The sequence below is a fragment of the Heptranchias perlo genome, unplaced genomic scaffold, assembly GCF_035084215.1.
Source record: "Heptranchias perlo isolate sHepPer1 unplaced genomic scaffold, sHepPer1.hap1 HAP1_SCAFFOLD_60, whole genome shotgun sequence".
NCBI classification, from domain to species: Eukaryota; Metazoa; Chordata; class Chondrichthyes; order Hexanchiformes; family Hexanchidae; genus Heptranchias; species Heptranchias perlo.
The window spans coordinates 4,184,029-4,210,210 of NW_027139623.1; the positions used below are offsets into that span (position 1 = coordinate 4,184,029).

At 44.7% G+C, this 26,182-nt stretch overlaps 1 protein-coding gene across 1 annotated transcript in view; it reads right to left on the minus strand.

The window, feature by feature from the left end:
- LOC137316647 (killer cell immunoglobulin-like receptor 3DL1) overlaps nucleotides 1-23,419 on the minus strand; it is a 32,397-nt gene extending 8,978 nt beyond the window's left edge. Inside the window, exons 1-6 of the mRNA XM_067980497.1 lie at nucleotides 23,319-23,419; nucleotides 17,709-17,741; nucleotides 8,119-8,412; nucleotides 6,963-7,256; nucleotides 5,917-6,210; nucleotides 460-753 (exon numbers count right to left, since the gene is read on the minus strand). Of these exons, the coding sequence (XP_067836598.1) occupies nucleotides 460-753; nucleotides 5,917-6,210; nucleotides 6,963-7,256; nucleotides 8,119-8,412; nucleotides 17,709-17,741; nucleotides 23,319-23,376 (1,267 nt within the window). The 5' untranslated portion in view covers nucleotides 23,377-23,419. The remainder of the gene's footprint in view (nucleotides 1-459; nucleotides 754-5,916; nucleotides 6,211-6,962; nucleotides 7,257-8,118; nucleotides 8,413-17,708; nucleotides 17,742-23,318) is intronic.
- Nucleotides 23,420-26,182: the final 2,763 nt, after the last annotated feature.

Genomic DNA, 26,182 nt, shown 5'->3' on the forward strand with positions numbered 1-26,182 from the left:
TCAGCTTCTCTGGGAGTCGACCCTGGACTATTAGGGGATCGGAGAGGAACTAAAGGACACAACTAGTGAATCAAACTTTTCATCAGAGTTGGAGAAATAAAACCGTTCGACGTTTGGTGATTTAACCTTTCCCCAGTAACAGGATAAATAGCGAACAGTTCGTGAAATAAGCGTTAAGAGGCCATTGGGCGATAGCGCAAACTGGACGGTTTCGCATCGGCCGCCTGTTTTACGCTGCGCCCGATATTCAAGTTCTATTGAAGCCAATGGGGTTGAATATCGGGCGGGGAGTAAAACGAATGCATGATCCGATACCGCCGAAGACCAAATATTACCCCCGGATGTCATTTCCACGCCAGTTTTGATCGTTAAATACAACACGGAATGCAGACTGAAATGTAACAAGAACACGTTGTACTGCGGTCGGATGAACACATTCACCGTGTGAATCTCACTCACCTCTTACAGTTATATATACAGGGTCACTCTCAGCCGACGTTAGCAGCCTTCCCCTCACATCCCCTTTATACAGACAGGTGTAATTTCCTCCATCGGTGTGATCTATATTCGTGATGGTGAAAGTGACAGAATTGTCCCGTGCAGCAGTCTGGACATCCGAGTAATTCGCTTCTCCGTGTCTGTATAAGTAAAATGTGAAGCCAGGAAGGACCCCGGGAGTTGTACAATTAAAGGTAACTTTTCCTCCCTTCAAAACAAGACGAGAATCCACTGATATATTTGGTTTGGGTAGACCTGTAATACGAAAGGAAAAAGTAGTGACGAACGATTCAAACGCAATAGAGATTTATTTTTGTGAACCAAAATATTAATATCCTGGACTTAGGTATTCAGGGCATAATTTCAAAGTTTGCAGATGACACGTAACATCGTTGTAAGCACTGAGGAGGATAATATATACAAAGGGGGAATTGGCCATTCATTAGTGGGGTCAAACGGAAGAAAATAAATCAGTTGGGGTTCTATTTTCAAAATCAGCGTTTATCCCTCAAATTTCCCTCTGGGATACCAGAGGAACAGAGGGAAGGCATTGATTTTAAATTCGCATTTGTGGTAACTTAGCCGAGCCATAACCTGATTAAAAAGAGTCATAGAGTTATACAGCACGGATAGAGGCCCTTCGGCCCATCGTGTCCGCGCCGGCCATCAGCCCTGTCTACTCTAATCCCATATTCCAGCATTTGGTCCGTAGCCTTGTATGCTATGGCATTTCAAGTGCTCATCCAAATTCTTCTTGAATGTTGTGAGGGTTCCTGCCTCCACAACCCTTTCAGGCAGTGAGTTCCAGACTCCAACCACCCTCTGGGTGAAAAAGTTCTTTCTCAAATCCCCTCTAAACCTCCCGCCTTTTACCTTGAATCTATGTCCCCTTGTTATAGAACCCTCAACGAAGGGAAAAAGCTCCTTAGTATCCATCCTATCTGTGCCCCTCATAATTTTGTACACCTCAATCATGTCCCCCCTCAGCCTCCTCTGCTCCAAGGAAAACAAACCCAATCTAAACAGTGGAGATTCCCATTTCAAATAAAGGAGTTAAGTGTTAGCGGGCTCTGGGATGAGCGCGATGCTGGGCAGGCCATCATTTGTTGCCCGTCCCTAATTGCCACTTGAGAAAGTGGTGGTGAGCCGCCTCCTTGTTGAACAGCTGCAGTCCATGTGGTGAAAGTGCTCCATCGATGCTGCTAGGTAGGGAGTTCCAGGATTTTTACACAGTGACGATGAAAGAAAAGCGATATATGTCTCAGTCGATATGATTTGTAACTTGGGGGAAATTTGGAGGTAATGCTGTTCCCATCCAGCTGCTATCTTTGTCCTTCCAGGTGTTGGAGGTCGCAGGTTTGGGCGTTACTGTCGAAATCCAACCCAGTGAGATGATATGGAAAACCAGAATGTAATTCATTAAAGTACTCCGAGTTACATGGTTATTTTGAAAATCTCGGCACGCAGTTTCGGTTATCTGACAGAGAAACCTGTAATGTGACAAGTCCAGCCAGTTTGGAGGTGCCTCGTGAGGTGACACTACACTCAGTGGAGTTAATAGTAAAAAGGAAGTCAAAGGAAGGGTGGGGCCGATTAGGGACCAAAAAGGCGATCTTCTTGTGGAGGCAGAGGGCATGTCTGAGATACCTTATGAGTACTTTGCATCTGTCTTCACTGAGGAAGCGGATGCTGCCAATGTTCCAGTAAAGGCGGAGAAACTGGATAGGATGAGAATAGATAAAGAGGAGGCACGGAAAATGTTAGCAAAGCTCAGAGTAGAAAAGTCACCCGGTTCGGATGGGATGCATCCTAGCTTGCTGAGAAAAGTACGGGTGGAAATTGTGGAGGGATGAACCCGGCAACGACAGGCCAGTCAGACTAACGTCGATGGTGGTGAAGCTTTTAGAGACAATAACCCGGGACAAAATTAATTGGCACTTGGGAAAATATGGGTTAATAAATGAAAGCCAGCACGGATTTGTTAAAGGTAAATCGTGTTGGACTAATTTGATTGAGTTCTTTGATGAAGTAGTGGAGAAGATTGATAAGGGTAATGTAGTTGATGTTTTATATAAAGACCTTCAAAGGGCGTTTCAAAAAGTGCCATACAATAGACTTGTTGGCAAAATTGAAGCCCATTGGATTAAAGGGCAGTGGATGCGTGGATACGTAATTAGCAAAGAGACAGAAAGCAGAGAGTAGTGGTGAATGGTTGATTTTCAAACTCGAATGAAGTGTGCAGTCGTGTCACCCATGGGTCGCGGTTGGGACCGCTGCTCTTTTTGATATATGGTAATGACCTGCACTTGGATACAGAGGGCATAATTTCAAATTTTGCAGGAGATACGAAACATAGAAAGAAGTGAGGAGGATGGTCACAAACTCAAGGAGGACATAGACAGACTGGTGAAATGGGCAGACACATGGCAGATGAAAGTTAACACAGCGAAGTGCGAATTAATTCATTTTGGTAGGAAGATTGAGGCGAGGCAATATAAACTAAATGGTACAAATTTAAAGGGGGTGCGGGAACAAAGAGACCTGGGGGTGTACATACATTAAACTTTCAAGGTGGCAGGACAAATTGAGAAGGCCGCTAAAGGGGATACTGAATTCTTTATAAACAGATTTACAGGATACAAAAGCAAGGAAGTTGTGCTAAACATTTACAAAACACTGGTTAGGCCCCTGCTGTAGTATTGCGGCGAAATCTGCGCACCACACTTTAGGAGGGATGTCAAGACGTTAGAAAGGTACAGAGGAGATTTACTAGAAAAGTAAAAGGGATGAAAGACTTCTGATAAGTGGAAAGACTGGAGAAACTGAGGACGCTAAATTAGGCCGTGTAGCGCCCGTTGATTCGGCGCTATGTGGCCTCTCCAACATCTAAGATGGCGTCTTGCATGCGAACGCACATTTGCAGCGTGATGTGCACCAGATGCCATCTTGGTATTGGAGTTAGCAGTGGGCGAAGATTATGAAGCCGGAATCATGTAAAGTAGGGAGAAAATGGCTTCAATCAGTGTGCAACGCTGATTTAGAGTGATAAACACCATTTTGGGACTTAACGCACAACTCAACGCACAGTCTTAACCCCGACCATCTGAACGTGTCTAAGATTGCCTGGAGGACACTCACCGGCGCTATTTAAAGCGACCATGCAGGATATACAAATTAGTGGCTGGATTATTGTTTTTTTTATTCGTTCACGGGATGTGGGCGTCGCTGGCAAGGCCGGCATTTATTGCCCATCCCGAATTGCCCTCGAGAAGGTGGTGGTGAGCCGCCTTCTTGAACCGCTGCAGTCCGTGTGGTGACGGTTCTCCCACAGTGCTGTTAGGAAGGGAGTTCCAGGATTTTGACCCAGCGACAATGAAGGAACGGCGATATATTTCCAAGTCGGGATGGTGTGTGACTTGGAGGGGAACTTGCAGGTGGTGTTGTTCCCATGCGCCTGCTGCCCTTGTCCTTCTCGGTGGTAGAGGTCGCGGGTTTGGGAGGTGCTGTCGAAGAAGCCTTGGCGAGTTGCTGCAGTGCATCCTGTGAATGGTGCACACTGCAGCCACAGTGCGCCGGTGTTGAAGGGAGTGAATGTTTAGTGTGGTGGATGGGGTGCCAATCAAGCGGGCTGCTTTATCTTGGATGGTGTCGAGCTTCTTGAGTGTTGTTGGAGCTGCACTCATCCAGGCAAGTGGAGAGTATTCAATCACACTCCTGACTTGTGCCTTGTAGATAGTGGAAAGTCTTTGGGGAGTCAGGAGGTGAGTCACTCGCCGCAGAATACCCAGCCTCTGACCTGCTCTCGTAGCCACAGTATTTATATGGCTGGTCCAGTTAAGTTTCTGGTCAATGGTGACCCCCAGGATGTTGATGGTGGGGGATTCGGTGATGGTAATGCCGTTGAATGTCAAGGGTAGGTGGTTAGACTCTCTCTTGTTGGAGATGGTCATTGCCTGGCACTTATCTGGTGCGAATGTTACTTGCCACTTATGAGCCCAAGCCTGGATGTTGTCCAGGTCTTGCTGCATGCAGGCTTGGACTGCTTCATTATCTGAGGGGTTGCGAATGGAACTGAACACTGTGCAGTCATCAGCGAACATCCCCATTTCTGACCTTATGATGGAGGGAAGGTCATTGATGAAGCAGCTGAAGATGGTTGGGCCTAGGACACTGCCCTGAGGAACTCCTGCAGCAATGCCCTGGGGCTGAGATGATTGGCCTCCAACAACCACTACCATCTTCCTTTGTGCTAGGTATGACTCCAGCCACTGGAGTTTTCCCCTTGATTCCCATTGACTTCAATTTTACTAGGGCTCCTTGGTGCCACACTCGGTCAAATGCTGCCTTGATGTCAAGGGCAGTCACTCTCACCTCACCTCTGGAATTCATCTCTTTTGTCCATGTTTGGACCCAGGATGTAATGAGGTCTGGAGCCGAGTGGTCCTGGCTGCCGAGACATTTGTAACTGTTCTTGGAGACTCTCCCACTCTTGAATACTAGGATGCAGGGACATGGCCTAACATTTAGAGCAAGGACGTGTTGGAGTGAATTTAGGAAATGCTTCTGCATGCAAAGGGTGGGAAACAGTTCGAATGGTATTCTGCAGACGGCAGTTGATGCTGGCTTACTTGTGAAAGTTAATTCGGAGATTGATAGATTTCTGTGAACCAAGGGTATTAAGGGATATTGGGCTAAGGCAGGTATATGGAGTTAGGTCACAGGTCCACCGTGATCTCATTGAACGGCAGAACAGGCTCGATGGGCTAAATGCCACCGCCACTTGCTGCTTCCTGATATGCAACATCTTCTCCTGCAAGAAAGTGCGACGCGTGTTTGGATGATGTGCCTGTCATGGTTGAATAGCTGCCAGTGTGTGTGTCCAGTGATTTGTTAGCCTGCGCTAACTCCTATACTAAAATAGCGTCTGGCGCACATCACGCTGGAAACGTGCGTGAGCATCCAAGACGCCATCTTGGATAGCGAAGAGGCCGTGTCGGGCCGAAACAATGGGCGCAACACGGGCCGAAACAATGGGCGCTACACAGCCCAATTTAGCGCCCGAACCCTCCCCTTTCCGCCGGGCGTGTTCGTTTAAAGTTATTCTCCAACTATCACCCTGGGTTGTGAGGTAAAGTTTTAGTCGGGATTGATATCATAAATTTCTGACAGTGGAATATAAATCCGTCTGAGGCGGAGGCCTGAAACGGGCGATCGAGCACATTTTATACTCCACAGATTTTAAACACCACCCAATTATCATTTCCATTGAAGTCAATGTAAAGAAAAACCGGAAGAGATGAGAAACGCTCTGCCGATTCACTATCCTCCATTCTACGATAACGCCTAGTCATAATCTACCCCTAATGCTGTTGAATAGATATTTCAACAATCTCTGCTCCTCCCGCCCCTTTCACTCACCTGCGATAGTGACCGTCACAGCCTCGCTGAGCTGGGACCAAAACTGCCTTCTATTGACGGAGGTTCCATATTTACAGTGGTAGCTCCCTCCTTGGTCTGTTCCGGTGACTCTGAATTTTCCAATGTTGTCCTTTGTGATGATTTGATGAGAGTTCAGAAGTCGGCGATCTCTGTAAAAATGGAAAGTTTTATCGCGATAGTCTCCGGCCACGGTGCAGGTAATGGTCACCGTCTCTCCTTTCAAATACACGCCACTTGGTTGATCAGGGGATATCCGTGGCTTTTTCGGCGTATCTGTGGTAAAATAAACAGAAAGAACAATTGGAAATGAATCTGTGGATTAAGTTACGGTGGAAGTTTGGGAACTCCATACCGATTGTGCGGTGTTGAGGGGAAATGTTTGTATCGGCGGCTGAGATTCGACAAAACAGGAATTGATCATTCATTAGTGGAATCAAACTGAGGTGCGAGAGAAAAGAAATCAGTTTGTGGTTCTATTTCCAAAATTAGGTTTTAGTCCTGAAATTGCACCCTGCGATACGAGGGGAACATGGACAATGCGCTGATTTGAAATTCCCATTCTTTGTCATTTAGGCTATGGTACAAACCGGATATCAAAGAGTGAACTTCTCTGCTGAACCGTGGAGATTGGAACCTCAAATAAAGGAGAGAAGTGATGGTCGATTTATTTATTTATCATTCTTGGGGATGTGAATCAATGACATCACTGGAACTGAATATCGGATCGGGCTGATATCAGGCGGCCGATCCGATCCCGCCCGTCTTACACAACTGCCCGTGGCGGATTTCTACTCCATTTTTACTGAAGAACGGGCGCTCGAGCTTCAGCAGCACATTTTATACTCCACCCGTTTTATACACCACCCAATTATCATCTACATTGAAGTCAATGGAAATAAAAATCGGGAGATATGTGAAACAGCCTGCCGATTCACTATCATCCATTCTACGCGAGCGCACAGTCAAAATCTACCTCTAATGGTGTTGAATAAACATTTTAATAATCTCTGCACCCCTTCACTCACCTGCTATAGTGACCGTCACAGCCTCGCTGATCTGGGACAATAACTGCCTTCTATTGACGGTGGTTCCATATTGACATTGGTACCGCCCTCCTTGATCTGCTCTGCTGACCTTGAATGTTGCAATGTTGTCCTTTGCGAGGACTTGATGAGAGTACACCGGTGGGCTACCTCTGTAAAAATGGAAGGTTTTATCGCGATAGTATCCGGTCACGATGCAGGTAATGGTAACCGTCTCTCCTTTCAAATACACCCCAGTCGGTTTATCAGGGGATATCCTTGGCGTTGTTATCGGATCTGTGGCAAAATGAATGGAAAGAACAATTAGAAATGGATCTGTGGATTATGTGTACGGTGGAAGGTTGGGAACTCAATACCGATTGTGCTGTGTTGTCGGGAACAGTTTGCATCAGGACTGAAATTCGACAAAACTGGAATTGGCCATTCATTCGTGGAATCAAACTGAGGTACGAGAGAAAATAAATCAGATTGTGGTTCCATGTCCAATCCTGCCCGTTTTACACAACTGCCGTGGCGGAAATCTACCCCATTGTTACAGAGACCCTGTCAGGAGCTGAGCGCACAGACCCTCTCTGTGAACATTAAACACTGTTACATAGACTCTGTCAGGATCTGAGTGCAGAGGCCCTCTCTGTGAACATTAAATATAGTTACAGAGACCCTGTCAGGTGCTGAGCGCAGAGACCCCCTCTGTGAATATTAAACTTTTACAAAGACCCTGTCAGGAGCTGAGCGCCGATGGCCTCTCTCTGAATATTAAACACTGTTACAGAGACCCTGTCTGGAGCTGAGCGCGGAGAAGCTCTCGGTGAATAGTAAACATTGTTGCGGACACCCTGTCAGAAGATGAGCGCAGAGACCCTCTTTGTGAATATTAAACGCTGCTACATAGACCATGTCAGGAGCTGAGTGCAGAGACCCTCTCTGTGAATATTAAACACTGTTACAGAGACCCTGTCAGAAGCTGAGCGAAGAGACTCTCTCTGTGAATAGTAAACATTGTTACAAAGACCATGTCAGGAGCTGAGCGCAGAGACGCTCCCTGTGAATATTAAACTCAGTTATATTTAATCAAGTAGGAATTTTTGTACTTATCAAGGGCGTTGAAATATTAACAATCTCAGCCCCCTTCACTCACCTGCTATAGTGACCGTCACAGCCTCGCTGATCTGAGACGATAACCACATGCTATTGATGAATGTTTCATATTTGCACTGGTACCGCCCTCCTTGGTCTGCTCTGGTAACCGGGAATGTTCCAACGTTGTCATTTGTGATGATCTGATCAGTGGACAGCAGTCGTCTATCTCTGTAAAAATAGAAGTTTTTATTGGGATAGTCTCCGGTCACGGTGCAGGTAATGGTAGCCGTCTCTCCTTTCAAATAAACACCAGTCGATTGATCAGGGGATATCCCTGGCGTTGTAAGCGGACCTGTAGTGAAATAAATGCAAAGAACAATTAAAAATGGATCTGTGGATTATGTGTACTGTCGAAGTTTGGGAACTCAATAACGATTGCGCTGTGTTTTCGAGAACAGTTGGAATCGGGGGCTGAAGTTCCACAAAACGGGAATTGACCAGTCATTCGTGGAATCAAACTGAGGTGAGAGAGAAGAGAAATCAGTTTGTGGTTCTGTTTCCAAAATCAGATTTTAGCCCTGAAATTGCTTTCTGCGATACGAGGGGAACATGGAAATGCGTGGATTTGAAATTCCAATTTCTGGTCATTTAGCCTGTGGTGCAAACCGGATTAAAAAGAGTGAATTTCTCTGTTAAACCGTGGAGATTAGAATCTCAAATAAAGGAGGTAAGTGATGGTGGGCTCGATTTCATCATTATCATTCTTGGGGATGAGAATCAATGACCTCACTGGGACTGAATATTGGGCTGAGAGCCTGCTGCACCGTCACATGTCCCGTCTTTCAGATGAGACGTTAAACCGAGGCCCCGGCTGCCGTCTCAAGTGAATGTAAAAGATCCCACGCCACTATTTCGAAGGAGAGCAGGAGAGTTTTCCCTGGTGTCCTGAGCCAAATATTTATCCCTCAATCAACACCACTAAAACAGATTATCTGATCATTATCACATTACTGTATGTGGGGCCTTGCTGAGTGCAATTTGACCGTCGCGGTTCCTGCATTATAACAGTGACTGTACTTCAAATGTACTTCATTGGCTGTAAAGCGCTTTGGACGTCCAGAGGTCATAAAAGGCGCCAACTAAATGGTACTTCCTTCTTTTATTCAAAAACTGTGGCTGTTTTCCTTGTAACAAAGGAGAATGGGGGTAATTTAGTGGCCGTCTTTAAATTTCAGAAGGGTTGGAACCGAGTATAGAGACACAGGAGGTTTCCGGGAGTCCGAACGAGTGGAGATTGATCAGATATAAATGGTATTTCGGGCAGGGAGCAGGAGGGACATTTTAAAGCAAGTGTTGCGAGGCTGTGGAATGAAGCAGAGACCATGTCAACATTTAAGAATAGGTTCGATCGACGGTTGAAGGGAATTGGGAGCAGAGCACGCACATGGGATTAGGGCTATTGCTCGTGTGGAGGATAAACACCAACACGAAGTGGTTGGGCCGAACGGCCTGTTTGCGTGTTATAATTTCTCCATAATTCTATCCTCGTATTCCTCCAGCAACCGACTGGAATCAGAAAAGCAGAATTGCAGCTGTCTTGCACATTTTAGTTTAAGAATCTCTGCGAAGGGAAATATGTTAAACGTGCATAGAACGTTAGTTAGACCACACTGTGTACAGTTCTGATCTCCATATTACAAATAGGGTATCCATATTACACTGGACAGGTGCAAAACGATTTAGTAGGATGATTCGAAAGCTGAGAGATATACTTATCAGGAAAGACTGAACTGTCTGGGACTCTTTTCTCCAGAAAACAGAAGGTTTAGGGGTGACCTGATAGAGGTCTTTAAAATTATGAAGCGATTTGATAGGTTAGACGTAGAGAAAATGTTTCCACTTGTAGGGGAGACAGAAATTAGGGGTTATAAATATAATATAGTCACCAATAAACCGAATAGGGGATTCAGGAGAAACTTCTTTACCCAGAGAGCAGTGAGAATGTGGAACTCGTTACCACAAGTAGTAGTTTAGGCGAATAGTATTGATGCAATTAAGGGGAAGCTGGATTAATATATGAGCGAGAAAGGAATAGGGTGGAGGAGGCTCTTGTGGAGCATAAACGCCGACACGGACCTGTTGAGTCAAATGGCCTGTTTCTGTATCCAATTTTTTTAAGTCTTCCCATTGGCTCATGGTTACAGCATTCTTCTGGTACCGTGGTTAACTCTGATTAACGATTCATTCCCAGGTGTTTGCCTTTAAAATAATTAATTGATATTCACACTCTGAAATCAATTATCCAACTTTGAATTTGCAGTTGTGGCGATGTTATCCAAATGGAACAGAGTGACAGAGAGGAATGAAACATAGGAGTGGAAGAGAAACAGTGAGAAACAATGCGAGAGAATCAAGGAGAAATTGAAAGAGGGTTATCAGCGAGACTGGATAGGAAGATAAAAAGAGAGAGCGGGCGGGAATGAGTGACAAGTGCAATGAGACAGTGGGACGAAAGAGAGAGTATGAAAAAGAGAGGCAGCAAATAAGCAAAGAGCAATGAGAGAGAGGGGGTGTAGTGAAATAGGAGAGGTAACTGGAATGAAAAAGAAATGGAAAGAAGAAGTGAGAGGGAGAAAGAGAGAGAGAAGCTGGGCCTTTGACCCCTCCCTCTGTCGCTGATTGGCTCGCCGAGCTAACAAACTGCCTTGCACAAGAAACTTCACCCAACTTGGTTTTGGAGCTACGACAAGCCGGTTGTCCCTTTAACTGAGAATTTAGGAGGAAATTCTTCTCACAGAGAATGTGAAAGTCGCTGGCAGGCGGAGTGGTTGAAGCAGGTGGCAGTGATGCATCAAAGGGGGGCTAGATACATACACGAGGGAGAATGGAACAGAGGGCTGTGGGGGCAGGGTGGGGAAGCGGTCATTAAAATGTGGGATATAAACCCTGGCATCGACCAGCAGGAGCGAATGGTCCGATTCTGTGCTGTACATTCTATCTAATTCTATGTAATCAGCCCCCTACAGAGCGCTTCGAAATGAAAGCCAGAGTAATATTAAAGCTGTGAATATCTTTGGAAAGTTTCGGCCGAACTCCCATTGTTTGAAAGTAATGTGATGTGTGAAAATGCACATTTCTGAGATGACTGGTACTCCAGCTAATTCCCCCGCCTGCCTGTCAGGGAGTGAAGCTTTTCTGACGAAAGGGAAATATGACATTGTCTCCACACTACAATAAAGAAGGAAAACCATCGATGTTAGATTGTCATTTTCAAAATATTTAGTTGCTTATCACTTTTCAGTGTCGATTTTATGTGATTCGGCCCGCAACACAAAAGTTCTGCCCAAGCCCAAAAGGGATTGAGAACAGTGATCATCTTTTGTGTTAGCATTACTGACCGACAGATGGCGGTACTGCACGTTTTTTCGGGCATCTGAAGTTGAAACGGAATAAGAATATAAGACCATAAGAAATAGGAGCAGAAGTAGGCCATATGGCCCCTCGAGCCTGCTCCGACATTCAATAAGATCATGGCTGATCTTCAACCTCAACTCCACTTTTCCGCCAGCTCCCCATGTTCCTCGATTCCCCTAGAATATACAAATCTATCGATCTCGGCCTTGAATATACTCGTGATGTGGAGATGCCGGTGATGGACTGGGCTGGACAAATGTAAGGGGTCTTACAACACCAGGTTATAGTCCAAAAGCTTTATTTGAAATCACAAGCTTTCGGAGCTTTCCTCCTTCGTCAGGTGAGTGTAAACTCATTCACTCACCTGACGAAGGAGGAAAGCTCCGAAAGCTTGTGATTTTCAAATAAAACTGTTGGACTATAACCTGGTGTTGTAAGATTGCTTACATTCTTCCTTAGGGAAGGAGACCAAAACTGTGCACAGTACTCCAGGTGTGGTCTACCAGAGCCCTATAAAATTGCAACAAGGCCTCCTTACTCTTATACTCCAACCCTTTGCAATAAAGGCTATCATACCATTTGCCTTCCTAATTGCTTGCTGTACCTGCATGTTAACTTTCTGTGATTCATGTACAAGGACACCCAAATCCTTCTGACTACCAACGTTTCTTAGGCTCTCACCGTTTAAAAATATTCTGTTTTTCTATTCTACCTACCAAAGTGAATAACCTTACATTTTCCCACATTATACTCGATCTGCCACCTTCTTGCCCATTCCTTCAACCTGTTTATATCACTTTGCAGCATCTTCGCGACCTCCTCACAGCTTACTTTCCCACCTAGCTTTTTGTCGTCAGCAAACTTGGATAAATTACATTGGGTCCCTTCATCAAAGTCTTTAATATAGATTGTAAATAGCTAATGCCCAAGCACCGATCCTTGTGGCAGCACACTAGTTACAGCCCGCCAAACTAATAATGAAATGTTTATCCCTACTCTCTGTTTGCTCTCTGTCAACCAATGCTCAATCCACGCTAAAAAATTACACCAATCCCATGAGCCCTAACCTTGTGTAACAGCCTCTTGTGTGGCACCTTATCGGATGCCTTTTGAAAATCCAAATATACAACATCCACTGGTTCTCCTTTATCTACCCTGCAAGTTACATCCTCAATAAACTCTAATAGACTGGTTATATACGATTTCCCTTTCATAAAAACATGTTGACTCTGCCTAATCATATTATGATTTTTTTAAGTGCCCTGTTACTATGTCCTTAATAAGAGATTCCAGCATTTTCCCTACTACTGATGTCAGGCTAACTGATCTATAGTTCTCTGTTTTTTCTCTCTCCCTCCTTTCTTGAATAGTGGGTTTACATTTGCTACCTTCCAATCCACAGGGACCGTTCTCGAAACTAGGGAATTCTGGAAGATAAAAACCAATGCATCCACTATCTCGACAGCCACCTCTTTTAAAACCCGAGGATGTAGGCCATCAGGTACAGGGGATTTGTTGGCATTTAGCCTCATTAATTTGTCCAGTACTTTTTCTTTACTAAACATAATTGCTTTAAGTTCCACACTCTCATTAGACCCTTGGTTCCACACTATTTCCAGTATGCTTTTCGTGTCTTTTACTATGAAGACAGATAAAAAGTATTAATTTAACGTCTCTGCTATTTCCTTATTCCCCATTTTAATTTCTCCTGACTCTGCCGCTAAGGGACCCACGTTTACATTCGCTAATCCCTTTCTCTTTTACATACTTGCAGAAGCTCTTAAAATCTGTTTTTATATTTCTTGCTAGTTTACATTCATACTCAACTTTCTCCCTCTTTATCAATTGTTTTGGTCGTCCTCTGCTGATTTCTTAAACCCTCCTAATCCTCAGGCTTACTATTTTTGGCAACATTGTAAGCCTCTTCGTTTACCACTAACCTTAACGTGTCTAGTTAGCTACGGTTCGATCACTTCTCCCATGCAGCTTTATTCCTCAAGGCAATGTATATTCGTTTAGAATTATCAATTGTTTCTGTAAATGTTCGTCATTGCTTATCCACCATCACATCTTTTAATCTAATTTCCCAATCTACCTTAAGCAACTTGTCCCTCATACTTACGTAATTGGCTTTGCTTAAATTTAAGTCCCGAGTTTCAGATTTAACTACATCACTCTCAAACTCAATATGAAATTCTATCACATCTTGATCACTCTTCCCCAGAGGATCCTTACACATAATATTATTAATTAACCCTGCCTCATTAAACAATACTAGATCTAAAATAATCTTTTTCCTATTTGGTTTCTCGGCATATTGTTCCAGAAAATTGCCTCGAATGCATTCCATGAACTGTTCTTCCAAACGTCTTTTGCCAATTTGGTGTGCCCAGTCTGTATGAGGATTAAAGTCGCACACGATTATTACATTACCCTTGTTACATGCTCCTCTTAATTTCCTGATTTATACTTTGTCCAACACTATAACTACTGTCAGGAGGCCTATAAACTACTCCCACCAGTATTTTCTGTCTCTTGTTCTTTCTTAGCTCCCATACTGATTCTACATCCTGATTTTCTGAGCTAAGTTCCTCTCTCACTATTGTCTTCATTGCATCCTTTATTATCAGGGCTACCACACTCCACAACCCCCGCCACAAACTTTTCCATTTTGACAATCATTTCTAAAAATCAAGTACCCTGGAATATTTAGTTCCACGCAATGGTCACCCTGCAAACTAATGTTGGATAAACACGCAAAACGGTTGGAGGGACCACTCGGTAGTCTCACTATTTTGTGAATGAAAATAAAAGTCTTTGCGTTCTCTTGGGTTAGGGCGAAGGAACCGGATCTCGTGGACAAGCCGAGTTCAGAGAGGACATGGCGGGAAATAGGAGAGAAATAAAGATGAAATTCAAGACTAGGGCTAGGGGAATTAGAAGTAAGGTTTCGTTTGTTGGGCGCTGGGAAGGAGTGGAAGCAGCATAGGCAGCTGAGCAGATGGCCATAGGAGTAGAGAGGTCACCAGAGATCGGCGGGTGATGGTTGGGTGGGGGCGGAGTTGGGGTGGTGGTGGTGGGGATGTGGTCGTGAATTTGGGTAACAGTGTTTATATGGAGAGAGAAGTTTCGAAGGTACACGTGGGCAGTTAAAAAAGGCTAGAGAGGGACATAGAGGCTGACATGGAGATTGAAACCACCGAGGACGAGGAGTCGCTCAATGAACAGTCTGAGGAAGGAAATCTTGGTAAGATAATCGGGTGGGACTGGGTGGTGGGGGTGGGAGGGTAGGGGTCGGTAGACAAATACAAATTATGGAGCGGTCAGAAGGGTGGATCACGATGAGGTGATTGAAGCAAGAGAAGGTTCCAGAGGAGCAGGAGAAAAGCCTAAGGTGCCATTAACGATTAGGATCACAGTGCTATCACAGCGGCGTTGGTGAGACGTGTGGTGGTGGGATACGTGGTGGTGGGATATATGGTGGGACATGTGTTGTTGGGACATGTGTTGTTGGGGCATGTGGTGGTGCTGTCATATGTGATGGGACACATGTTGTTAGGAAAAACGTCGGTGGGATACGTGGTGGGACATGTGTTGGTGGGACATGTGTTGGAGGGACATGTTGGAGGGACATGTGTTGGTGGGACATGTGTTGGAGGGACATGTTGGAGGGACATGTGTTGGAGGGACATGTGTTGGAATGTACAAGCCGCTAGGGAGGCTTTAGTAAGTGATAAGATGTTGCCATTGTGAGCCAAGACTCAGTCAAAGACAGTTGGTCAACGCAATCTTACAAACATCCACATGCATGGCCAGGGCCTTGCTCGTGAGTGAAGCATCATTCTCGATGGAAATTGATAGGGGTGCTGGTTGATCAATTGAAGAGACCAAGTTGTTAGTAGAGGGTCGGGTGAGTGTGATAGTAAGAAAGATTGGGAGATTAGACCTCAGGGGAGCGATGGGTGGGAAGATCAGCAACAGAGGAGGGGGGTGTTGCTGGCCGTATGAAACGATTGACAGAGCTCTCGATGGGCTTTTGGAGAATGCCAAGAGTGACACAGAGAGCAGCTGTGGACTAATTCACGAGGAATTCAAGCCTGGGACAGTAGGAGTTTTGGAACGCCGAGAAGCAGTGATGTGTTGGGATAATGACGATTGGGGAGGGTTGAAGTACCCAAGAGGGAAATACAGATCATAGAGAATCAGGAAAGGGATCTGGGGTTGATGACAGATTTATCCTTCAACTCATCTAGCCAATGCCTGGCTCATGCAAAGTGTTGAGATTTGAATTACTAACAAAACGAAACGCAGGATAGATCAAAAGAAGTGATGTTAACATTAAGTAGAACATTTGTCCGGGAAAGTGCATGGAATTAGAGACAACCTATTGACATGGGTAGGGAATTGGTTAGAACGTAGGAGACAGAGAGCAGGGATAATGGGTATGCATTCCAATTGGCAGGATATTGCTAGTGATGTCCCCCAGGGATCTGTACTGGGGCCTTAGAATTCACTATATGTATAAATGGCACAGATGAAGAAATCAAGAGCCCTATATCCAAGTTTGCTGACGACATTAAGTTAGGTGGCACAGTAAGTTGTGTAGATGGGAGAAGACAATTGCTAAAGACCTGAGAAAGAAAGATCAGGTTATTTTCTAAATGGTGAGCAGCTAGGAACTGTGGCGCAATGGTGAGATTTAGGGATCCAAGTATAGAAATCACTAAAAGCTAATGGACAGGTACAAAAATTAACTTAAATGGCTAATGGAATGTTAGCACTTATCTCAAGGGGGCTGGAATACAAAGTATTGGAAGTTATGCTATAGTTATATAAAGCTCTGGTCAGATTGCATCTGGAGACACTGCATTCAATTCTGGGCTCTGCATCTCAGGAAGGATATACTGGCCTTGGAGGGGTTGCAGCGAAGAATAAGCAGATTGATAACAGGGCAAAAATGGTTCATTTATGAGGACAGGTTGCATGGACTAGGGTGAGTATGGAAGATTAAAGGATGATCTAACCGAGATGTTTAAGATGATTAAAGTATTTGATAGGGTAGATAGAGAGAAACCATTTCTTCTGGTGGGAAGAGTCCAGAACAAGGAGGTATAACCTTAAAATTAGAGCTAGGCTTTTCAAGGGTAATGTCATGAATCACTCCTTCACACAAAGAGTAGTGGAAATCTGAAATACCTCCACAAAATGTTGTTGAGGCTGGGGCTCAATTGAATTCGTCAAAACTGGGATTGATAGATTTTTATTAGGCAAGGGTATTGAGGGATATGGAACTAAGGTGGGTAAATGGAGTTAAGATTCAGATCATAGAATTACATAGAATTACACAGAATGTACAGCACAGAAACATGCCATTCGGCCCTACAGGTCCATGCCGGTCTTTGTGGTCCACACGAGCCTTGTCCCTCCCCACTTCATCAAACCGTATCTGCATATCCTTCCATTCCTTTCTTCCTCATGTGTTCAACTAGCTTCCTCTGAAATGCATCTATGTCAGTTGCCTCAACTACTCCCGGTGGTAACGAGTTCCACCTTCTAACCACACCCTGGGTTCTCCTGAATTCCCTATTGGATTTATTAGTGACTACCTTATATTTCTGAGCAATAGTTCTGATCTCCCCCGCAAATGGAAACACCATCTCTACGTCCACCCTATCAAACCATTTCATAATCTTAAAGACCTCTATCAGGTCACCCCTCAGTCTTCTCTTTTCCAGAGAAAAGCGCCCCAGCCTGCTCAATCTTTACTAATAGCTATAACCTCTCAGTTCTAGAATCAGCCTAGTAATTCTTTTTACGCTTTCTCCAGTCCCTCCATGTGCTGTTTATAATATGGAGATCAGATCTGTTCACAGTACTCCAAGTGTGGTCTAAGCAAGATCAGTCATGGTCTAAAGGAATGGAGGAATAAGCTCGAGGGGCCGAATGGTCAACACCTGTTCCGATGTCCCTATGTTCCACCTGGAGTGCTGTTTGCAGTTTTGTAACCCACGACAGAGTAAGTGTATAGATGTACTGTCCATAACACGGACATATCCCATACTGCCTTCGCAATGACAGCTGCTGAGATGCAGACCTGTATTACTGCTACGAATGACAAAACACGATTGGTTACAGTAATCAAATTCATTTACATAAAAAACAACTGAATGCTTCAGCAGTCAAGAAAATTAGTTATTGAATTTCATTATTTTAGAGAAAAACGTCGACACTAACCTTGAGAAACACTCTGCCGAGCCCCAAAGATAACTAAAAGGAGAAAATATAAATTAGTTAAATGAACACCAACACCTTTAGACGATCAATACAACAAGCTGATTTTCGTGAATTGTTTTATGGATATTTATCAGTGTGATTGCATTGGTGGCATTTTGGTCCGTTTCGGTTAAACTCCCACTCCAGAACTTGAGAGAGTTCCAGATTTCCACTACCCTTTGTTTGAAAAAGTACTTCCTGCTTTCACTCCAATTGGTCCAGCTCTAATTCTAATACCATGCCCACTTGTTCTCGATTCCCCTCTATAACTGAATAAAATCAATCGAGACGTCCCTTTGTAAAACATTCCAATTACCCACGACAAGTATCAAAAGGTGCCCTTGGGCCTAATGACACAAAACCGGATGAAAACTTGTTCAAAAAACATGAAGGGCCCATTTTGTGGCTGAGTGAAACCGTCACTGATTGACAAGGGAAAGCAGCTAGTGTGGAGTGTGTGTGCAGACACTGTGTATCTTTACAGATCTTCACATGCGTCCACATCACGAAACAGAATTGCAATGCAGGCGTCGGAGCTCCAATATGGAATAGATGGATGCATTAACGGTGGGAATTGAGATTTTAAAAATTGGAGATGATGGGGTTAATGCTGAGCATAACGGACACAAAACAACGTGAAAAGTTCTTCAAAATGCACAAAAGCCCCGTTTTGGGACTGAGTGAAACCATCACTGAAAGATAAAGGAAAGCAGCTGGGTTGGGTGTGTGTCCAAACATTGTGCATTTTTAAAGATTCCCACATCTCCACACCATGAAACAGAATTGCAATAGAAGTGTCGGAGCTCTATTATGGGATGGATGGATGGAAGCATTAACGGTGGGAATTGATATGGAAACATCGGGGATTAAAAGCTTCATGCTGAGCCCAACGGGCAACTGCAGCACTGAGTTTATTGAGGACATTAGTCTCCACCCACTGTACAGTTTAGCAAGAGGAGGACAGTACCTAAGGAAACTGACCATTCACAATTTCAGCTGGTTTGGGGCCCGGAATGGAAGTTGGGTAGTCAGCTGTTTACCCCGAATAAGGTCAAGGGAGCAGGAGGTGGGTCGAATGGGCAAGCTCAGCTCGGAAAGTACATGCGTGGAGATCGGAGGGAAACTCGAAAAAGGCTCAGGATCAGGGCTGGGTAATGGAGGAGCCTGAGGAGAGGTTGGGCCTGGTGATATTGGGACTTGTGGGATGCAGCAGATGCATCTGAATGGATGGTCTTAATCTTAGTGACTTCAGTTATGTGGAGAGACAAGAGAAACTGGGATTGTTCTCCTTTGAGCAGAGAAGGTTAAGTGGAGATTTAATAGGGGTGTTCAAAATTATGAGGGGTTTTGTTCGAGTGTGTAGTGAGAAAATGTTTCCACTGGCAGGAGGGTCGGGAATCAGAGGATACAGAATTATGTTAATTGGCAAAAGAATACGAAGGAGATGAGGATAAATTTTGATATGCCACAAGTTTTTATGATCTGGAATGGTGGTGGAAGCAGATTCAATAGAAACTTTCAAAAGTGGATTGGATAGAAACTTGAAAAGGGAAAGAATGCAGAGCGATGGGGAAAGATCAGGGGAGTGGGATTAATTTGACAGCTCATTTCAAAGCTGGCACATGCATGCCGAGCCAAATGGCCTTCCTCTGTGCTGTAAGAATTCATGAAGTTCACTCGGTCATCGTATTTGTTGTTGGAGGAGAGTGTGGAGGGGGCTGGGAAAGAGATTTATGGAGATTGTGTGTTGTGGGCAAAAGAAGCTGGAGGTTATCTTTGGTCCCCAGGGTCATCCTGGAGCAGCAGGCGGTTTTCAGAGAGGACATCGTGCTTGTTCTAATTCTGGGTCAGCCATATCTGGTGATGGATGGCTAAACCAGTGGTGATCCAGATATGCTCAAGTCTGCACCCCTTGGAATTAAACCAGCAGGAACGACCAGGATAGAAGAGAGTAAACGTTTTACTCGGGGCAAAGGCATCAACGGTTGAAGAACGGGAGTGGTTGAGAAGTTACACAGCCGCAGAAGTATGATGACAAATGGCGGGTCAAAGTCCAGGCAACAGGGAGTGTGAAAGTGTTTATTCCAAAGTTGGAATGCAGAAGTAATTCGATTTGAAGTAAGTAAGGAGATGTGGGTTATGATGGTTGCAAGCAAGTGACCGAGGCCTTGGCAGTGTACAACTCTGGGCACCACACTTTAGGAAGGATGTCAAGGTCTTGGAGAGGGTAAGGAGGAGATTTACCCGGATGATACCAGTGATGAGGGACTTCAGTTATGTGGAGAGATTGGAGAAGCTTGGGTTGTTCTCCTTAGAGCAGGTAAGTGTAAAGGCAGACCTAATAGAGGAATTCAAAATAATGAGGGGCTTTGATAGAGCAAGTAGAGTGAAATTGATTCCGCTGGCACGTGGTCTGTAATCAGAGGTCACAGATTTCAAAGAGTTGGCAAAAGAACTAGAGGGAAATGAGGAGAAATGTTTACATAAAGAGGTTTGCGAAGATCTGGAACACAATACCTGAAAGGGTGATGGAAGCAGATTCCATAGGAACTTTCAAAGGGCAATTGGACATGTACTTGAAGGGGATAATTTGCAGGGTTATGGAGAAAATAATTGGGGTGTGTTACTAATTTGGATAGCTCGTTCAAGGAGCCAGCATAGACTCGATGGGCCGAAAGGCCTCGTTCCACGTTGTAAGATTCTATGATTCTATGATTCTTGTCAACTTGAAATTTTAGTAAGCAATGAGAAGGATATTGGCAGAGTTCAGGAGGACATTGGTAGATTGGTGAAATGGGGAAACACAGGGCAGATGACATTTAATGTAGAGAAGTGTGAAGTGATGTATTTTGGAAAGAAGAGTGAGAAGAGGCAATATTACCTAAATGATCAAATTGCACAGCGGGAGCATTAACAGAGAGACCTGGGATACACATACACAAATCTTTGAAGGTGGTCGTTGGAGATTAAACGTTAAATGCCAACCCTCCTGCCAGTGGAAACAGTCTCTCCCCAACTACTCGATTAAAACCTTTCATTATTTTTTTCTGAGCAACGGTCAGCAGTAGCACTGTGTTTGTTGAAGGACATTAGTCTCCACTCACTGTGCAGATCTATATCTCAGTGATGTGGTCAATTGCAGCACACTGAAGGAGGAGGTGGAGTCTAAATAATGAGTACAGAATGGTGTTTGAACTCACTGGGAACCGATACTTTTACAAACAGTTTACTCATTGTTACAAATGTCACAATTCGGGTGAACGGTATGGAAGGAGGAAGTAAATTGAACATGAATAAGTAAAGAATCTGAAAATATTGCAGGCAGAATTTAACAGTGATATCAAATACTTAGAACGGAAGCCAATGGTTTCAGCTCAGAAGCGCTTCACCTCGGACAAAGAGGAAGTTTAACCGCTGACAGTAAGGACAGTCAGCAGAACAAGAATGTGTTTAAACACACTGAATGAAAATTCATTGTGCCAATCTTTCTGATTTTCTTCCAACCGATGGTTATATTCATTAATTCTTTGAAAGCTACCACTATTCGAGGTGCAGTAACGGATATATTCTCAGGCATTCATATATTAATAAAATACAATTCAAGGGACTTAAAATGAATAAAAATATTTAATATTGCAACTAACATCTTCGAAGCTTTCATTAAGGGGATCTATTTAGGGACAACACTCAAACAGAATGGGAACCACTGACAGTAAGAACATTGTAGCAGAACCAAGAATGTGTTGAAATATATTGAATGAAAATACATTGTGGCAATCTTTCTGATAGGCTTTTAACCGAGTAATTAATTAATTCTTTGAAATCCACCCCTAATAGTGGTGCAGGAGCACACTGATTATCAGGCATTCATTTATTAATAAAATTGAATTGAATTCACTTGAAATCGATAGAGATGTTTAATATTCCACCTAATATCTCCTAAGCTAGCAATAAGGGGATATATTAGATTGTGCCCCCTTGTTCTCCATTTCACCACCATAACTGAATAAGGTCTATCGAGAGGTGTAAATTTGTAACTAATTCCATTAATCCATGGTAATTATCAATCGGTGCCCTTGGGTCTAATTACAAAAAACAGCATGAAAAGTTGGAGATAAGGGGTTAATGCTGAGCACAACTTGCAGCTGCAGCACTGTGTTTATTGAGGAACATTAGTCTCCACCCACTGTGTAGATCTGTATCTTCGTGACATCCAGCACACTGAAGGAGGAAGTTGAGTTAGGAGAAATTCCGAGAGCTGAATGCCGCCTGAGTTATTCACCAGAAACATTTATTCGTACAGACAGTACACACATGCACATAAATATCACAAAACACCTAAAATCGAGATGCAAGATGGAATAGAGAATGAAAAATAAGCAAGCAAACTGAAAATGGCCAGTACTGAAGAGAACAGTAAGAGCAGTTGGCTTCATAGCGGAAGAAAGCGGTTTCAACTCAGAGGAGGGTTAGTTCAAAGAAAGAGGAACTTAACCTCTGACAGAAGGAACAATGTCTCAGCACCAACTGAATAACTATAAATATATTTACTAGATTATCCACTGAATGTGTTCAAATTTTTCTTCTCCCTTTTTTCTCTCTATCTCCCCCAAAGAGGTGTATTCACGAAGGGAGTTGCTCAGGGCCGCCCTCCAATACCCCACCGCATTATCTGCTCATGTCTGAGTGCAGGGGGTTGATTGACCTGAGGTCAGCCGTGGTGACCCCTGGATAACTGTACCCTCCTAACGCGCATGCTCACTTCCAAGCATGGAACATATGGTATCATAGAATCATGGAATCAGAGAAGGTTACAGCACGGCAGCAGGTCATTCGGCCCATCGAGTCCGCGCCGGCTCCATACATGAGCAATGAAGCTAGTCCCACTGCCCCGCCAGAAAGAGCAGGGCTCGTCCGAGATGCAATAAGATGCGATAAGGCGACACTTGGCCGATATTTCATTCAATGGCTTTGGGGCACTGAGCCCACTGGTATCGCTGCTATCACTCATCCCCACCCCGCACCCCCCCTCCCCGCCCCTTGATGGAGATCAGCAAACTCAGTGGATGTTGATTGTTGAATTTTCCTTTTATATACATCTTACTCCTACACTGTAGACAGTAACTGGGCAATCGAGAGACCAATATCTCCCCTTTTCACCCCGTCTCAAGGCGCCTCATGGGAGCGTTATCAAACAAAATGTGACACCGAGCCGCTAAATGAGATGTTAGGTCAGGTGACCAACAGTTGGTCAAAGCTGTAGGTTTTAACAGACAGATTCTCAAAGATTCAATTGTCAAAGAAAAACTAGCTCCGAGATACTTTAATACCGATATGAAGAGAGATTGTCCCCTCTCCGTTACACTCCCCTCATCGTTACCCGCAGAGAATTCAGCACAAGCAAGCAACCGCTCTGAATGCTTTCCAATGTCGAGGGCTCCACGCCAAATTATGAGTTGCTTTCATCCACTGAGATACCGGAGTTCGGACACCGCCGGGTTCAGTCGCACTCTCCCGCTGACAGTTGCCAACTCAGACCGGGAATTGGTATAAAATTGTTTCACGACTCACCAAACAGCAGTAAAAAGCCGGTTGTATCCATTTTCGAAGAAGTGCTACTTTGAGGCATGAGAGCTGCAAGGAACGGCGACAGAATCACTTGCTCCAACTCACAGAAGGACAAACCCGGAAGGGTTGAGAGACTTGAGAGCGGATATGGAGGATGGATGGGAATGAGTTGGTCCCCACAATTAAAGCAACAGCACCGAGTTTTTTGCAACCTGAAATAAGATGTGGTTTGGAACATTGCAATGATCCAATATGGCGGCCTTTGACTATTAGACGGTGATCATAGGATGAAGGGGTTAGAATGGACCATTTACCCAGAACAACACCGTAAATCATTTGTGTTCAGTTAGAACGATTGCTCCCATCATGGTCAGGATCTCCATTGCTGGGAAGGGACTGTGTCCCACTTCAGGCACTCGGTGTCAGCATCAAGCACCCAAAATTCAGGCGCAGCAAAATGTAACAACAAAGTGCCTCAACCCAAACCTCGATCATTGCTTTTCTATTTCCCAAAACAGCCCTCCCGTGGGCTTGTTTAGTGAAGTGTTTTCCTTATTACATTACAGACGATTAAAAATAAAACTGGAACATCCAAACCCGGTAGCAATTTAGTTCCACGGGTGTCTGGTACAATGAATATAGATGGATATGTTCAATGTGACTCTGATATTGAGTTGGTTTACTCTCTCATATCGCCCTGGTAACGACTGTGAGAATGAAAATACCACCTCCAGCTTTCTCCAACCGCCAATTTCAAACCGTTTCTCGACAATAGAACCAAAACACAGCGCTCCGCAAAAACCCTTACAGACTCGGTCTTCATATTCACGGATTCCCAGAAGCCTGGAGCTTTTAAATAAACCCCTTACAATTAACAGTCAGTAATATTCCTGCCTAAATACAGTCCCTTCGATAACAAGTCAACCCGCCTCCTTCCATTGCAGTCCCAGACCCGATTCTATCTCCCCACACATCCCCTCGCAGACGGGTTCAGCAGTTTACAAACACCTTATTCCAGCTGATTTGGAGAATCTCGTGTGTTGGTGTTTGAGTTGTGGCGCAGAATTTCTCCGCCAGTGTTACCGTCTCACAGAGACTCTCGCCCTGAATCTGTTAAAAAAAAATGAGCATGAACTGGGACTGGAGCCGAACACATCCCCAGTTACTGTGAGGCCCGGCCCGGACATCTCATTTTCTCTGTTTTATATCAGACGGTCTCCCACCTTCATGTTCAGCACTAGAGAGAGACAAACACACACTGTCAGTCTTACACTTCCAATCAGTGTGTCTATATCACACTTGCCAATAGTATCCAACATACGTATACAGCTCCAGAGAGAGAGAGAACGACAGACATAAACAGTATTTGTTCCAGACTGATCTGTAAAGTTGCGTTTTATCCAGAAAGATCCCGTTGGAGAGACAAAAGATGCGGTCTCATCTCTCACTGTTATTGTACCAGAGACAGGCACGCATTTAATCCCAAACTCAGGGACAGTGCAGAGAGTGACAAAAACAATGGGCGACATTTAACCCTCTTTTGCCTGTTCTACCATCTGCAGTTATGCAGCTCAGGGCCTTTTGGTATAACTCTCATTGACCGAGAGTTTCACTCCGGTTAAGTTAATCTGTGACTTTTGCTGTCAGATATGAATGCTATACGGTCCCAACAAACACACCGACTCACTCTTACCTCGTCTGTTTCTCCAGGATTGGTTTGAGAAATCCTCGCATCAGTTTTATCAGTAAAGGGGCCAAGAATGAACAGAATCCATAGGTTCATTTCAGAACCGCTGAGAGAAACAGCAGGGATGGAAACATCTAGTTTAATAGTTAGAGATTTTAAAGTCAGTCTGGATTCCAGCGTTAGGCACTGGTGGAATCCCATCTGTTTTCCATTCTGGTGCCTGTTCCTGCACTGCCTGTGGACCCCATTCCCTCTGACCTTTCCCCCAGACCCACTTCCTTTGCTCAGACTCGGAAAAATTCCAATTGGGGAAAGTTTCCATCGATTTTTGTATTGGGAATTAAACCAGTTATCTGCGCATGCGTGACTCAGACCCGCCCCCAGCGCTGGCCGTTGGTGAGCAGAAGAGCGCATGCGCGCTGCCCTCCCCCAGCTCGGCCTGTGGGCGCCATTCCCTCAGTGAGCGGAAGAAGATGGTTTAAAACAGCCGGGAATGGAGAGATCACGGCCCCCGGGGGAAGGGAGCAAAGAGCAGCCTCGTTACAGCAGCTCATCGCTTCGGGACCGTGTCCGCAGATGGGCTCAGAGATCGGCATTGAGTCCGGGGGAAGGTCAGGGGGAGTTCGGGGGCTGTTTGTAAGAGGCGGAGTGGATCAGGAACTGGTCCCGGAACATGGAGTGAGCGGGGGAAGGGAGAGGTCATTCTCGGGCTGTGTGTGTCCAGGGTGTGTCCAGGGTAAAGGAGACAGAATGGGAAGAACCTGCTATTTAAAATCATTGCTGCTTTCTCTCCCCAAAGCAGTGGTGAATGTTCCTCGTTTAGTTCCAGTCTCACGCTGTTTATTGTTATTGGACAGTGAAGAGTGGAAACAGAGCCGGACAGTCAGGATGTGGGGAGTTATACAAAGAGCATCAATTGCAGGCATCAGGTGAGAAGTGTGAAGGACACATTTTAAACAGCGGCTGTTTGGTTTCCTTTGAACGGTTAGTCCCATGGGAGAGGGGATTAGAATCCTGACCTGTACAAACGTCCCAGCCCCATCGGGTCGTCCCATTCATTTGTTAGTGGAGGGGTTGGGTTGTGTCTGGATGTCAATATATTGTTGTAAAACAGCCCAACAACCTGGTGTGCAGAAGCTGGGTGCTGCAGTACTGCAGTGGAGTCAGACACTGACACTGT